The 16,793-nt window shown below is 44.1% G+C and overlaps 3 protein-coding genes across 3 annotated transcripts; 1 reads left to right on the forward strand and 2 right to left on the reverse strand.

Moving 5' to 3' along the window:
• Window positions 1-9,007: 9,007 nt before the first annotated feature.
• On the reverse strand, window positions 9,008-10,471 carry MYCFIDRAFT_51582 (uncharacterized protein). The gene is made up of 2 exons (XM_007932383.1): window positions 9,568-10,471; window positions 9,008-9,505 (listed from the first exon to the last, which is right to left on the reverse strand). Exons 1-2 carry the CDS (start codon window positions 10,426-10,428, stop codon window positions 9,263-9,265), a joined length of 1,104 nt encoding a protein of 367 aa, XP_007930574.1. The 5' UTR covers window positions 10,429-10,471; the 3' UTR covers window positions 9,008-9,262.
• A 664-nt stretch (window positions 10,472-11,135) lies between these two features.
• On the reverse strand, window positions 11,136-14,274 carry MYCFIDRAFT_58413 (uncharacterized protein; the record flags this gene model as incomplete). Its single annotated transcript, XM_007932408.1, has 14 exons — window positions 11,136-11,778; window positions 12,069-12,110; window positions 12,161-12,181; window positions 12,242-12,277; window positions 12,353-12,462; window positions 12,513-12,522; window positions 12,577-12,680; window positions 12,733-12,781; window positions 12,833-12,902; window positions 12,968-13,157; window positions 13,207-13,796; window positions 13,846-13,935; window positions 13,986-14,120; window positions 14,192-14,274. The coding sequence occupies 14 exons, from the start codon at window positions 14,272-14,274 to the stop codon at window positions 11,359-11,361; spliced, it is 1,950 nt and encodes a 649-aa protein (XP_007930599.1). The 3' UTR covers window positions 11,136-11,358.
• Window positions 14,275-16,533: 2,259 nt separating this feature from the next.
• MYCFIDRAFT_178417 (uncharacterized protein) lies at window positions 16,534-16,777 on the forward strand (the record flags this gene model as incomplete). The annotated part of the gene is made up of 2 exons (XM_007932469.1): window positions 16,534-16,566; window positions 16,595-16,777. The coding sequence occupies 2 exons, from the start codon at window positions 16,534-16,536 to the stop codon at window positions 16,775-16,777; spliced, it is 216 nt and encodes a 71-aa protein (XP_007930660.1).
• Window positions 16,778-16,793: the final 16 nt, after the last annotated feature.

The raw sequence follows: 16,793 nt of genomic DNA on the forward strand, positions 1-16,793 counted from the left end.
TAAAGCGTTGCTTTAGACCGTTAAAAGCGGCTTATGTCTTGTTAGTCTATTTGAACTCTCTAGACGGGTTAGCCTTAGTTTTAGTAAGTTTAGTTAGGGGCATTACATGCCGTAAATAGCCCTTAATAAAGCGGCGGTAGAAATTAGCGAAGCCGAGGAACGATTAAAGTTCCTTAATAGACGTAGGAACAGGCTATTTAGTAATAGTTTTGATCCGATTAGGATTAGCCTTAATACCCTTAGTTGACACGAGGAAGCTAAGGAATAACACCTCTTTAGCAGTAAAGGTGTATTTAGAAGGTTTGCAATATAGGCTATAGGCTCGTAGGCGGTCGAGGACCTTACGTACTACGGCCTAGTATTCTGCAATATTAGGTAAATGTGTATAAACTAGGATGTTATCTAGGTAAACTATATAGAGATAGTCTAATAGGCCTAAAAGGGCTCGATTAATATAGGACTAGAATGTTGTAGGGGCATTAGCTAGCCCGAATAGTATAACTAAGTACTCGAAATAGCTATAGCGAGTGCGGAAGGCTGTCTTCTATTTATCGCCCTTACGAATACGGATGCGGTAATAGGCGTCCTTAATGTCTAATATAGTGTAGCAGTAGGCACTAGAAAGGCGATCGAGGGTCTTATTAATAAGCGGAAGTAGATAGCGGTCTTTAATAGTAACAGCATTGAGTCTACGGTAATTAACGTATAACCGCAGGCTACTATCCTTCTTTAGAACAAACAGGATTGGTGTACTAGCAGGGCTGTTACTATACCGAATGCGACTATTAGCTAGGTTTTCCTCTAGGTACTTACGCAGTATAGCAAGCTCTCGCTTACTAAGGTTGTAGAGGGGGCTAAAAGGAACCTCTTTACCCTCTATAATATTAATCTTATAATCCGTCTCTTTGAATATAGGCAATGTCGATGCTAAGTAGTGTTTAAACATATTAATGTAGGTCTCTTAAATAGGTTCTAGTATACGCCTAAGTTGTTTAGGATCTATGCTATTAGGGGGCACTAGTTTATCGTTATTACTACCGAGTAGGTCGGCAGTCGGATTAGCTAAGGCAGGTGTCAGGTTGCTAATAAACAGGACCCTAATATTATTAGGACACTCGCTAACATTAATGTGTTTAATATCCTCTTTCCTAGCGATTCTAAATCGCTACTTCTAGAGGCCTAGGTCTATAGCCACAGCGTAGTACTTAAGAACAGGGTTGCTAATAACAATAGTAGCTCCCCTATGCAGGTTGTCTATATCTACTATATAGGCAGTAAAGTCTAGTAGGCGTTCATTTCCGAGGTCGTCCTTTAGAGCTATAGGAATATAGTAGGCCCTATAGGTTAAGTGCCGAGCGTTATTAAACCAAGCAAGGGTTGGTAGGTCAGTCTTCGGCAGTTGTCGAAGGTCTAATTGCTTAGCTAGGCGATAGCTAATAAGGGCACTAACTAAATTTCCTAGATCTAGTATAACCTTAGTTTAATAGGTAGTGCCCTTCGTGTCCTATACAAGGCAGGAGCGTGTTATAGCTAGCACAATGTCGATAGTCTTACGCCGTACGAGGCTAACAGTTAGTGCGGCGCTTACTCTTTTTTCGAAGGTTGGCCTATAGAGGTAGCGTTAGCCGCTAAGAGGTGCTTTCGGTGTTTAGCGGAAGTACGGTCAATTCGGGCCTAGTCCTTAGGTTTGTCGTATTAGCCTAGTAGATAGCTAGTACTGTTACAATTGAAGCACTTCAACCCGGTTAGTAGACTACCGTAGCTGTTGTTGCTATTGTTAGCCGAGCGGTTAGCATTATAGGGATACGAGCCCCTTCCGCGGCCCCTATCGCGGCCTCCTCTATATAGCCGCCGGCTACGGCCTCTTCTACGATCGTTACTGTTCCTATTATTAGCATTGTTGTCCTAATAGGAACCTTAGTTTCCTCCGCGGCTACTACGGTTGCTACGGTTAGTACTAGCTAGTCGGATCCTTAATTCTAGTCGTTACTAAAGCTAGATAGCTCGTTTAGCTGTTTCTACTTCAACTATAAATTGAATACGTATTAGGTTAGCCTGTTCGAACATACGACGGCGGTCCAATTCGAGAATAAGCTCCTACCTAAGCTTAGGGCGTATTTCCGAGATCTATATAGAATTAGTCTTAGGCGGAAGGTCGTCTTTAAGGGTTTTTAAATAGGCTTCAAATAAGCGAGCCGATTAATTAGTCTTCTGTTTAGCTCGAAGATACAGGTCCTAAGTATATTGTTGCCTTAGTATAGGGTTTCTAAGGGTGTCTAGCATAATGGTTTTGTAGGTTTGCTACTAAATAGCAGTCTAGTTATTAAGGGAGTCGAAATAGTTATCCTATATACGCTTTGGGTCGCCATTAATGTACTGCATAGCGTGTACGACTAAGGAATAGTCGTCTAGTAGCGCTCTTAGTGCATTGCGCTAGTTGAGTTCACAGTTACGAATGTAGTCGTTATACTGCTTTCGACTAGAGCTATTAAACACGGTACAGTCCTTAAGTTTAGCATCCTTCTTTTAGATAGGTAGTAAAGAAGGTCCCGCTATTGGTTTTGCTATCGGGGCTTCCTAAAGGCGACGGAGCTCGAGGAGATTATCCTTTAGCTGTTATTCTTAACGTAGGGCAGTAAGCCTGTTTTAAGTGGCTTCTTAAAGTCTCCCTAATAGTTAAGGGCTAAAGGCTAGTTAGCTATATCGACGGTTAACAATATTGCTAAGAATATCGTTAACAGGCAACTCTAGGTCGTTACCTAGAATTACAGGTTCTTCGGCAGGCCTAGTAGCAGGCTCCTTAGTAGGAGGCACTTTAGTAGGTGCTCTAGTAGGCACTTTAGTAGGCACTTTAGCAGGCACTGTGCTACTAGCATTGTCGTTGCTAGCGCTGCTAGCGGCGCCGCGATTGTTGTTTCGTAATAAGCCGGCTATTGTAATAAGGGGTAGCACTAATAATGTATTGTTAGCCCCTAAGATACGGATGTAGCGGAGTTAGTAGATATCGGTCTAGTGCTTAACTTAGTGTAATAGGCCGTATAGAAGGCCTTGCTTAATGATTAGTACGGTTGTTTCGATAGAATAGTACGTATAGGTCCCGTTCTTCGGGCGTAATATAGTTAGATTAGTCTTGTTCGTAGCTATACCGCTAAAAGCTTGAAATAAGAACTATCTAGCTACTACCCTTAAAGGGTAGATCGAATACTATATAAGAAGGGTTATGTTAGCAGGTAGATAGGGTAGTAGTGAATTAGTATAGTATTCGATAGAGATCTAAGAGGAGAGGGAGGAAGGTAGGCTAGTTAGCCTAACGCTAAGCGCCAAGCCCTGCCTAAGGCATTAAGACCCTAGCTTTACTCGAGCCTAGTTACATGCCAATTACGTGTAACCTCTTTAGTCCTAACATTATCCTAGGTGCGTTTTAGGTCGCTATTAATATACTATATAGCGTAAACAACTAAGGAATAGTTATCTAGTAGCGCTCTCGGTATATTGCGCTAGTTAAGCTCGCAGTTACGAATATAGTTATTATATTGCTTGCAACTAGAGCCGTTAAATACGGTATAGTCCTTAAGCTTAGTATCTTTCTTCTAGGCTAATAGCGAGGAAGGTCCTACTATTAGTTTAGTAGTAGTTATTAGAGCTTCCTAAAGGCGACGGAGCTCGAGGAGGTTATCCTTTAGCTACTATTCTTAACGTAGGGCAGTAAGCCTATTTTAAGTAGCTTCCTATAGTCTCCCTACTAGTTAGGGCCTAAAGGCTAGTTAGCTATATTATCGATTAACAATGTTATTAAGAATGTCGTTAATAGGCAATTCTAGATCGTTACCTAGAACTATAGGTTCTTTAGTAGGCCCTTTAGCAGGCACTTTAGCAGGCTCTATACTACTAGTATTATTATTGCTAGCGCTACTAGTAGCGCCGCGGTTATTGTTGCTTTATAATAAGCTAGCTATTATAATAAGGGGTAGGACTAATAATATATTATAGCCCCTTATAGTATAGATATAGCGGAATTAGTAGGTATCGGCCTAGTGTGCTTAACTTAGTATAATAGGCCGTATAGAAGGCCTTGCTTAATAATTGGTACGGTTGTTTTTAGTAGAATAGTACGTATAGGTCCTATTCTTCGGGTATAATATAGTTAAATCGATAGTTTTCGTAGCTATACCGCTAAAAGCTTAAAATAAGGACTATATAGCTACTGCCTTTAAAGGGTAGATCGAATACTATATAAGAAGGGTTATATTAGTAGGTAGATAGGGTAGTAGTAGGTATAGGTAGTATTCGATAGAGAGCTAGGAGGAGAGGGAGGAAGGTAGGCTAGTTAGCCTAATACTAAGCGCTAAGCCTAGCCTAAGGCACTAAGACCCTAGCTTTACTTAGCCTAGTTATATACTAATTACGTATAGCCCCTTTAGCCCTAATATAACTATAGTCGCTATATATATATATATATAAATAGCGGTATTTAACGCTATTCTTATTCTTTTTTAGCTTCTACTCCTTAAACTCGTATCCCTCTAATATACTAAATTCCTAGATATAGCGCTTAAGGGCTCGTATAGATAGAAACGTCGACTCCCGCGGCATTAGACCTCGTAGTAGCGAGGGCGCTTCTTCTAGTAGTTTCGTAGTAAACGTATACTTCTAAAAGCGCGGTAATACTAATCGATATTTAGTTAGATATACGCTCTCGAGGTAGATTAAGTAAGCGACTACGCCCTCGAATATGCGTTTCTAAGACTAATTCGACTTCTTTCTACGACTTAATATCTACTACTATCCCTTCTACCTCCGCTACGCCGCTAATATTATCTTTAGCGAGGAAATCGTCGATATAGGCCTTATATAATAGAGATTAAGCTATTATATTAAAAAAGATAATAAACTTCTAATAGAAATCTAATAGAAACCCGTATTCTAATAGAAATAATAGAAATATAATATTTAGTACGCGTGCCTAGGCGCGACTATTAATAATACTAGCTAAGAATAGCTATATTTAAAAATAGGTAGAAATAGTACGTAATCGACAACAAGGCGATTCTATATTAGTGCTAGGTCTTAATCTACTAGGGCTCGGGCAGCCAGCTAGGGCTCGGGGAAGTAACTAAGACGTTAATCGCACTACACCCATAGAATATTAGCTCGATCGCATGCAGCCCGACCGAAAGAATTCCAGCGGCGGCATAACAGGACTACTCGTGTACTGAGACATGCTGGCACTATCAGCTGAGCAGCCTTTTCCCTTTCTCTCTCTGCGCCCGAGCGACGGCCCACAATGTCTAAGTTAATGATGAAGTCCATGGGCACTCATGAGGCTCCAATGCTGGCCGTATATGCTCGTGTTCATGTTCAAGTCCCTGCGATCACTCTCGCACGCAGGTCTCTGGTAGTGTTGCCGGCGTTGTCCAGATGCTAGAATAGCAATCGGAGAAGCATGCGAGTAGATATTCTATGAAAAGCACAACAAGGACAAGGACACGTACGTCCAAGCGCAAGTGTTCGGCGTCAAGGTCATCGCAGCGCAGCCGCTCGTGCGATCCGCCAGGCCAGGCTCTTTCGTGTACCGATCTTCTCGGGTGCAACAAACAAGACACCCTTGTCCAAAAGAACCACAACGCCCCGAGACTTTCGCGTGGAGCACACTCCGTCGGCCAGGATGTGTGCCGGAGTTTGACTTTCGACATGGTCATTGTTCTCGCCCCTTGATCCATGTGAGGCTGGCTATACACGTCCTCCTTTATCATCACGCGTATCATAGCAGCACGCAGATCAAGAGATCGAAGGAAGCTCCGAGCGGCGACTGGGCACAGCACATCTCAAGCTCCTCATTAGCACGGCACGTCGATCATGCTAACGTCTAGACCAGGCTACGAAGTCTCGAATTGGCCGGAGACGCTGCAGAATCGAATAACCAATAGCGGGACCTGTTGTCGAAGGAAGATACATACTGTCGTCCTTCCTTCCAAAGGCCGCCGAATGCCTACAGAGATCAACTAACACCTACAACCTCTACTACTAACAAAACCGCTCCTTTAGATTCGGTCCCGAGCGGTAGTCTAACACACGTTATTATTAGCTCTAAGATACGAGAACAAAAAAAGAAGAAGAAGAAGTATATCCGGCATCCTTCCGCTATCCTTCGATCTATATATACTATAAAATAGCAAAAGCAACTTAACCTTTCCTATCCTATCTCTTACTAGTACGACTAAAAGCTAAGCTAGGATTAGAGGATAAGCTAGCTATATAACTAACGCCGCCCGCTAAGTCCTACCCTAGACTTATATAACTATAGTAGTATCTATTATAAACTATCCTATCTAATCCTATACTCGGAAAGGGCGCTTAGAAGTATATATTAACTAGTCGGTAACTACCTTTAAACAAATTCTAGTCCCGTCCTATACGAGCGTATATTAGACTAGAAGTCTTCCTAGGACCCTATCTAGTATATACTCCTATCTCTCGTATACTTTTCCTATATCTTACTAACCCTATAAGGTACTAATATAAAAACTAGCATATCTAGATTTTCGAATATAGCGAGTATTAGAGGATAAGTAAAAGGTATATAATCGGCTAAGTAAAGCTAGGGTCTTAGTACCTTAGGTAGCGCTTAGCGCTTAGCGTTAGCCTAACTTCCTAACCTTCCTCTTTCTTCTTTATAGACCTTATTAAATACTATACGCTCTTAACTATACTATCTACCTACTTACCTAACCCTTAATACCTTATTATATATTTTTCGGTCTATCCTTTAGGGGCTATTCCTAGATAGTTAATTAATCTAAGAATACGGCTTAAAATTCGCACTAAAACTAGCCTCCTACTAAAACAAAAACTATATATTAAGAAACTGCTAATTCGACTATACTAATTACTAACTTAGGCCTTCTATACGGCCTATTCGACTAAGTTAATCGAGTACGGACTAAAATAGATAACTATAACAATATTACAAGCTAGGGCTTTATTATAGGCTAACGGAATAGCTACCTACTATTTAGACTACCTAACCTTAGGCCCCTAAGGACCTATTTGCGTAATAAAGTCTATACCTTATAGCGAGAGAAGGAATTCTATAAAAACTTCGTAGCTATCTAACGCCTTACGGCTAAGCTTAGCGCGCCTATAGTAGAAGAGCTAGTACTAAGGAAGGATACTAAACTTAAGGATTATACTATATTTAATAGCTCTAATAGGAGGTAGTATAACGACTATATCTGTAACTATAAGCTTAACTAGCGTAATGCACTAAAAGCGCTATTAACTAAATACGCCTTAGCCGTCTACGCTATATAATATATTAATAGCGACCCTAAGAGAACTTTAGAATAGCTAGAAAGAAAAATATTAACTATATTAATCCTAGCGAGTATTCTAATAATACTAGGGTCTAACCTATTAGTAATCTATAGCTACTAACCTAACTACTAACCTCCTATAAGAAGAGGAACTACCTAATAGTATAGAGCCTAACTAACTCGAGCGGATTCTACTACCGACGTTATAAAACCATTTTTCCTAGGCCTAATCGCGATAATCGCGACGATCCTATCGATCGCGAGCGATCCTAGCGATAGGATTAAATCGACTTGATAATAAAAATCATTATATTATACTATACTAAAAGTAGACCAATTTTTATCTTATATTACTAAGCCGTAAACCTTCTAGATAAAAAAAGATAGTATAAAGAAAAGAAAAATCGCTTTTCTAGAAATTCTACTTACTAGTTTGATTTTTTTTCTAGTAGGTTCACGGCTTAGTAATATAGCAGAAAAGTACTCTCTGTTTTTACTATATTATTATAAAAAAATATATATATATATAAAATTTCGAGATTTCCTAAGAAACTAAAGCTAGGAAAAAGAAAAAAAAAGTAATATAGTATTTTAGCTTTTTCTACCCTATACTTTACTATTTTTTAGAAATCTTACACGTAGAACTTAAAGCTCTAATTACTAATAAGACTATTATAGATTTTTAACTTTTAAGACCTAGTAGTTATCTTAGAATCTAGAAAAGAATCTCGAGTATCTCGAGTATACTTTTTTGCAAAGTTCTGCTTATTAAGCGTCGGCTTTTAAACAAAAAAAAACCTTAACGTAATCTCGGCTATATATTTAGCGAAACCTATACGATAAAAAATTATCTATTAAAAAAAGCCTATAAAACCGCTAAATTTAATATATATAAGTACGTAATACTCTAGAATACCTTATAGTAGTAAGTAGTATAGTATAGTTAGGCTCTAAGTCCCGCGTCCTTTACGTTCCTAGGAATTTCGGATATTTCTTAGCCTCTTACTCCCTTAAATTTCGGGACTACCTATTCTAGAGATCGCTTGTAATAGATCGTAATCCTATTAGATAAGATTTTTAATATATAATTCTAACAATCCTAACGATCCTTAGCAATCTTATTAATAAGATCGTCGTAATCGGAAAAAAAGTTTATCGTAATAGAAGATAGTAAGAAGTAAAGCTTTAGAAAACCCCCTACTTTTACTCCGACCGTCTATAATATAATAATAAAAAAAACAAATCCTAATATATATAGTAGTATATAACGAGTTTTCTTTTCTAAAAAGGAAGAGGAGATTAGTATATAGTATAGTAATAGTAGTATAGAAAGAGTATAGAAAGACTTAGCTATAGGATTCCTAATAATTCGAAGCTATATTATAACTAGAGCGGTAATATATCTAATAAAAAAAAGATAATATTATCTTCTTCTTCTTCTTCTCTATAGCGGCGGTCGTTCTTCTATTTATACGGCTTTCTATTAGTAGGTAGTAGTACGTTATAATAAGATACTAGCAATATAATAAATGCTAGCTAGTAACTGTTATTCTATCTCTCTATTCTAGACGCTATCGCTATGCAATTTAAACAAAGATTTAAAACCTCCCTATATGCTTCTCTACTAGCTAGATAGCTAGCTTTGTTAAATTTCAAGTCTATCGCAGATCAACGTCTAGGTGCGGTTCTGAAATAGGTAGCCACCTCGTATGGATATGTATGTAGCTCTCTACAGTAATGCCTCCGAAAGCACACGAGTCGTCAGTAGCGAAGATCGAGAATCAAGAATCCTGCATCATGCCGGCTTTCGTGGCATGTTGGAGCACGCAGCGCCGACGACGATCATCAGGGGAGGATTTTTGGGGGTTCCTTGCCTTTGATCCTTCAAGCTATCGGCCTCGTGGTATGTATGATAAGTGGCATAAATTCGTGATTCATCGCATTGTGCGTTAAAAAGGTTCGGTCCTGGGTATCATGAAGGCGGAAGGTGTTTGTTGATGGTGAGAAAAGAATTGATGAGGACTTGTGTCATGCGGTGCAGCGGAAGAAGTAGAAGGACTGAATCTGTCTCCGCGTTTCCTGACTTGTTCGCGACGAGGGCAGCCATCATCGACGTGACGGCGAAGCGTGTCTTTTCGTGCGAAGGCGCTGAAGCATAGTGGGCAGTGAAAGTTTCGTGTCTTCAGATGGACCTGGGTATCTTTATTAGCACTTGCTTTCAAAGTCAAGGTAGTCCAGGTTGCGCGACACTTACGCTTTGCTCGTGCCGCATGAGGTCAGTCCGTCTAACAAAGCGCCTCTTGCAGTCAGGGTACGGACACGCATGAGGTTGCTCTCGCTCAGGGTCGTGTGTCTCCATGTGGGCTTTCAGGTTGTAGCTGCGCTGGAACAGTTTGCCGCACTTGTCACACTCGCAGGTTGAGTTGGCATTTGTAGTGTATCCGCGCTTCACTCGCCCATCGCCGCCAGGACTGCGTGCGTCTTCTGAAGATAGTGCTCTACGCGGTGAGCGCGATGCGGGATCCGTCATCGGCTTCGTATGGTCTGCTTCAACCTTGGTTTGAGCGAAGATGGCTGCGAATGAGGCTTGTTCCGCAGCACTCAGAGGAGGTGTTGTGTAGATGTCGCCAGGATTGACGTGTGAGGGTGTTGTGTATGGCGCGAGGCCAGGAACGGAGTATAAACGGTCTTTGCTGCGATCCGCCGCTTCTTCCTGCTTGATACTTGGTGGACTCACGGGCTGCACGCAACCATCAGAATGCGCGCAAGGCGAAGATGCGACAACTGAGGAAGCAGAGCTGATGGTGTAATTTGAGTTTCTGGAAGAGGCTTCGCAAGCCGGGGGGTTGAAAGGTGTCGTATAGCCTGATACTGCCCCGAAAGCTGTCGAGGTATTCATCGGAGTCGAAGAGGAGTACCATTGATCGAGCGCCGAAGAATACTGCGAATTGTCTTGGTGGGCGACAGGTGAGAGCAGCGAGGCATTCGAACAAGGCCACGACACCGATGCGGCCAGTTCGTTGGAAACGGAATAACGAGAATCGAAGATGGGTTGTGCTGGGTTGGGGAGAGACTCAAGACCTAACCGTCGTGCAGGTTCCGAAGGCCATGGCATGGATTGCGAAATCGTGTAGGGGTCTTGAATCGAAGATTCGGCGGCAGACCATCGTTCACTGCTGAGGTTGTTTTGCTCGTGAGAGTCATGCGATGTAGTTGGGTCAGGTGTGGTGGGCTGGCAGAGATTGTAGTCCTGCCAGTCCTGCATCGTTTGCCTTGATCGTTCTTGGGGGGGATACCAGCTCATGTTGAAGCACGTCGGAGGGATTCGTGGAGGATTTGCGTTCGATCCAGCTGGGGGCCGAACGAGCAAAGATATACCGGCTCGCAATGGACGTCATGAGGCACTGGTGCATCGACGAGTGGTTGCCAAAAATGCATCAGAGGCAGTGTTGCTACCAGCGAGCGGTTAAGACATGACAGTCGCCGAATTGAACGGACAACATTGTCTCTGGGCACGAGCGGCATAAGATGGCGAAGTTGCGAGCAGAGCAGGGGAATGCGTTTGCGTTTGCCAGGTTCATGGAGGCTATGTGGGCGGTTGTGGCTGTCAGGATGAAGAGAGTTCGCATGCATGGGGAACTGCGTCTGCGTAGGAGCCGGCGAGAGGCTTCGCTTGCTGCATCGTCAGCCTTGGCGCAAACCGCCAGAACGAGGCCGGGGTGGGGTGGCAGGTGCGATCGCAAACGCGGGCCGAATCACACTCCGTCCCGCGAATGTACAGGGCAATCCTGGTCGCGGGATCGTGAAGCGAGAAACTCAGACGTCGGCACAACTCAAAGTCCTGCAAAGACTAAAGACGGACGGAACTTGCATCTGCCTCGATCCTTGCTTCCCCGAGGGGCCGCGCCGCGCTTAACATGTGTCTTAAGCGCGGAGGGAGACGGTCGATTTTGTGGGGCGTGCCGGGGGCCCTCTCATCTCCACCACACGTGATGCCGCATGCCGCATGCCGCATGCCGCCCGCAACGTGCTTTCGAGCATCACCTCACGCACGCTCTGCAGGCGTGCCATCCTCAAGCAAATCAGACCAGATCTCGACCTGCGCTTGGAGATTAGCGATGGCAGCCTTCAATCCTTCCGGAGACTCCGATGCCGGCTGCTGCTTCGGCGCGAGCACCCCCCTTGTCTCACGCGCTTCTCTGTCGAATGGAAGACGTCTCTCCGCCGGTAGCCTCTTCCTGCACAGCGGCCGGCGCAATGAGGTTGACGACTGGAGGCTTAGCCTGTTTGAAATGCGAAAGGAGCCGGCGCCACGGCGATCAAGGATCCTAAGCGCCCGTTCATACCCAAGTATGCAGGCCACAAGAGGTGCATGTGTCGCCTTGAGCAGCACTATCCGCATTTTCCGCACGTGTTGTGCAGAGAACACCAACCGGAGTGGTCGAAGCATCAAGGGTAGGAGATTCTGTTGGGATGAATGATTAGCTTTCGAATGCAAGTGCAGCAGCCGGCCTCCGACTACTAGTCGAGCTATCGAGGTCCCGCTGTTGGCCTGCGGAGCACCAACACCTGAGCACGCAAACACTGGAGATCATTCGCTCACTGCAGAGTGTTGGCCGTCGTGTCTTTCCATCGTGGCGTGTGGCCCAGGCCTCACATGCTCCACGGCGATGCACGAGCGGTTTGCGCCACAGCAGTGCAGGGACGGGCCACTGCTATTCTGGCGGCGCCATTACAGGAAGGTGACGAACTTACCAGCACAGGGTAGAAATATGTCAACCGGTTGGACGTCGAGGCCTGCCCAGATTAGTGTGGGGAATGGGTCGACTGGAGCCTGGTGTAACTACCTCGAGCACGTAGACACTGTACTGTGCTTCGCCATCAGCTCAGCTCGGTATAGCCACATAACAATGGCGCAGCCAACTTACAGTGTAGAGATATTCGTCTTTGGCATGCTCCATGACCTTGTGCAACGGAAGGGTGTCAGCCAATGGTCCAAGTGATGGGCGCTTGCGTCGGACAGGGGTTGGATAACTCACGCGGTCCAACGTGTTACTCAGGATCGATATCATAGCACCTTGCAGCAAGAAACTAGTGAGAGCACAGAACACTAACATTATAGCGACGCCCAACACAGGACTGATCTGTTCTTGTTAGTGAAAGTCTGATGCCGCGCTCTCCAACGATGACCAACCTGTTCTGCAGTGTCCTGCGCAGCTTGGGATCAGTATGCATGACACAGGGTGTTGCCATCCTAACTTACGAAGCCGAGGTAGCTTGAACCAAAGAAGACCTTGATCAGTATCCAATTGATGTGGCCGAAAGTGTATTGGCCTCGCGCCAGGAATGAGAAGCAGGTGGAGAATCCTGTTGGGTGTTAGTCCTCGTACTCCTGTGCCAGCGAGGGCCTACCTCGTACCAACGTAGAGTATCGCAACGAGCGACAGGAATTTCACGAAGTCGATGGTCTGTCATCGTCAGCATTGTCTGTGGGGTATCCTAGAGGTTATGAGGATGACACTGGCCATCGCTTTCAACACTGGAAGCAGCATGCCAAAGTACGGGTGGAGACTGAGCAGTGAGCATATCCTGTCGCAGAAGCAGTGGTCAGTCTAGACGTCTGGTCAGTAGAGGTGCACTTTGTTGGAGCTTACCTGGGTATCAGGAAAAGAGCCTCGAGCGACAGAATGTCGAATGCAACATCGGTCGCGTGTGGATGTCCTTGCAAGCCGATCATCCTAGCGACGAAAAAGGCCACGCCGACGAAGATGATTCCAAGGTCCCATAGAGACCAGAAATCGGTCGCGTAGAATGTCGAGCCAGCATCGCAATACTCCACGAACTCTGCACTCGGCGTCAGCAAAGCACTCGAAGAAGCTCAAGCACTGTATACCGTTATAGGTGAACGAAGCAAGCCATATATACAGCATGACTTCTGCTGCAGTCACATCCGACGTGTGCTTCTGCACCAGCACGACATAGTAGAATGTCAAGAAGCCTGCGAAGAACAAGACTTCGAAGACCTTCAAGTAAAGCGGTACACGCAGGCGGCAGTAAGGATCTGCTACCTTGGGCCGGTACACCTTTGCTTCCTTGCATGAATGCGTGCTCAACGTCTCCCAGAATACAATGTCGCCTTTCCAGATCCCGTCAATGATGTGTTGAATGGTCTTCTGTCGCAGGAACTTCTTCGCATCTGACACGGCTGCAATCTCCAGAGCATTTAAACCAGCAAAGGTGGAGGAGAAATCAGATTGGAATGTGTCGGTCGGCAGTCGAGGTGACTCATCGTAGAAGGAGTCCTCTAGCCGGGGGGAAGGTGTGTCCAGCAAGGGTGCTCGCTCGTTTTCAGCTTCTTCGAGAAATTCATCGTCGGCCGCCTCAATGTCACCATTGGTCTGCGCGCTATCAAGCCCAGTCCCAGGTAGATCGGTGCACAAGTACTCAATAGTCTCACGATGAGTGAGATGGGTGATGAATCGCCTGCGGGGTCAGTCTTGTCTATGCACAACTGATTGCCACGCTTGCTCACCATGCCACAAGTTCGCACGAGAGACCTCTCGTGGCATTAATGCCTCTGTCGTCGCCCTCTTCCAGCTCATCGAAATGCCATTTGAGCGCTCTACAGTCATCTCAGCGGCTAGCACTCGCACTAATGGTCATCTTGCTTACAAGAGTGCACTGACGATGGCCTGATGCTGGACCTCGTCAACGAGATAGCGCACCAGAGGCCGCAGGGATGTGGCATACACATCTCGTCGAAGCTCTTCCCAATCATGCGGCGTCTCGATGGCGTGCACGAAATAACTGTGTGCCGGATACTGGTCAGCTTGCAGGCGAGCGCGTCATCCACACCGCCGGGTCGTGAATTTGCTTACACGGATAGCTTCTTCACAAGGCTGTCGAAGGACTCGGAGCCCTCAATGGCGGGTAAGGCTGGCGCTGTGCGACGGCGACGCATGTTGTGAAGACGTGCAGGATGCAGAGGAGCAAGCACATGTCTCACTCCCGTTTGTGTTTCGGAGGTCAAATTAGCCGCGAAAATAAGGCCCGGCGGCTGTTAGCCGCCGACAGCCGCGCCGCGCGGCTCACTTTCACTTGAGCTGTCAGACTTTCCCAGGGTGTGGGTGTGGGTGTGTTCCGCCGGTCGGTCTAGCTTCTCAGTAAAGATCGATGCTATGTATTATTGTATTTTCACTTGGCTGACAATAATCGCCCTTTGGAAGTCCTGCCAGCTGCCAGCATCGATTGGTCGAGACACCCGCCCACACAAGGCCGTCCAGACAAGCATGTGACAACGATAAACGTGGACTGTGATGGCGTGGCGAGATCGGTGAGCACCATGCTAGGCACCCGCAGAGTTTACTAGCAGTTCCCAAGCTTGGCAACCACCACATAGCCCAGCAGCGCAGTCAATCGGATGCAATGGCGGAACAACCTTATGTGAATGAAATCACGCAATCTCTTCCAACCTGAATGAACTCTCGCGACAGCCTCGCAATTGTTCCTCTATCAATGCTTAAACTTCGCCGTGGGATATCAATCTCCCGGGGCAAGTGACAAATGTTCGGCGACGCTCGGCAGACAGCGATCGTCTCGTACCCCACCTCTATTTAGGCGCCCCGCTTTGTAGGCCTGTATAGACCTTCTACCTTCTGCCTTCTATAGACCTTCTACCTTCTGCCTTCTACCTTCTACCTTCTACCTATTCTATTCTTATATTGTCTTCTATACTAGGATATATCTAGTTAGCGGTTCCTACTAAGCCTATAGCGAAGCGTCTAAAGTAAAACTCGGCGTCCTCTATATAACTATCTATAAGATTTTAGTATATTTATAGATATAGAATAATACCTATATACTACGACGATAAACTGAAAAAAGGGGTCCTATACCTTAATAAGAAGAAAATATATCCCTATATAAAGTACTCGCTAGTCCGTAACCTATAGGCTTAGTCTATTATATATAAAGGTTAGTTATTTATATAATCTATAAGAAATCCTAGATTTCCCGCGGCTCGAAGGCTAGAAGATTATAATAATACGAGTCTATATATATCTATAGCTCTAGGCCCCTTCTAAGTTCTAACGGCCTATCTCTCGGACCTCTAAGTATATAAGTCTTAGAATATACTAGTTAGTACTATAAGTATCTTATCCTCGAAGATAAACGCTAAGACTTTTATCGTAGTCTATCTTCTTTATAGTAGTTAGAACGCGATAATAACGCTTTATTATATAATATCTTAGACCTAGAGTATTAGAGCTAAAGAGGCTATACGTAATTAGTATATAACTAGGCCGAGTAAAGCTAGGGTCTCGATGCCTTAGGTAGGGCTTAGCGCTTAGCGTTAGACTAACTTACCTACCTTCCTCCCTCTCCTCCTAGATCCTTATCGAATACTACTATATCTACTACTACCCTATCTACCTACTAATATAACCCCTATTATATAGAGATCCTTATATAAGGCGTTAAAAAGGGCCTCGATATCTCTATACTATTATACTATTATAGAGAGGTTAAGTTATAGCCTCGATTCCCCTCGAAGGACAAATAGCTATATTCTATAGGCTATTCTAGCCTAGTTTATTTCTAGGCTTATAGGCGAAGAACTAGATAGAGTACTTATAATTAGTTATTAGTAAGTTTAGAAGCTAGCCCTAATTGCTAATCTGTTACGTACACTTAGTCGTAGTATAATCTCTATCTCTATTTACGTAACTTAATTCTTTATAACTATAGGCCTAAATAGAAATAGCTTATATCTCTCGCCTAGCGTATAGTAGATAGGTTGAAATTAGGGTTAATACTAATAAATGATAGTTATTTAAGCTAAGCCTAATCCCGATATTTTATATACCTATAGGAAGTCCTATAAATTATAATAGTAGCTACTATAAGTAAATATATAAAGGCGATATTTTAGGGACCCTAAGGAGGCTTCTAGTACTTAAAATAGATTAAAATATCGAGGTTTCCGGGGCGTCTGTATATAAGGGAGGAAAATACAAAATAATAGAGTAGATTACGTATAGAGAAGTATACATAGTCGCGTTATATTAGTAGCTATAGACGCGTAGAGAGATTAGAATTTAGAATGCCTAGTTATATTTCCTATAGTTAGTTGTATATTACGTTATAAATAAATAACATGTTATAATATATAATGCCGTTGTTTAATTATCCCTAGTTAAAATGAGGAGTTAGAGCGTAGATGCGGAACCGTGATCTGCCATCTCTAAGGGACGTCTGTTTAGCCAATTTGCATTCATCAGTCTGAACTTGGAACTGGACGGGGCATGGGTCACGCTAACATGTTGAAACTTCACCTCGACAAAATTTTTCTCGCATTTTGCAGAACGCGGAACATCAAAGACGAATTCTTGATGACTTACAACGCGTCCGGAATCTTCGAAGGACCGGAAAGCCTGGATAAATATGGACCTCGCTATGGCTAAACTCGATCGTCCAGTT

The sequence above is a fragment of the Pseudocercospora fijiensis genome (genome assembly GCF_000340215.1).
Source record: "Pseudocercospora fijiensis CIRAD86 unplaced genomic scaffold MYCFIscaffold_9, whole genome shotgun sequence".
Lineage (NCBI taxonomy): Eukaryota > Fungi > Ascomycota > Dothideomycetes > Mycosphaerellales > Mycosphaerellaceae > Pseudocercospora > Pseudocercospora fijiensis.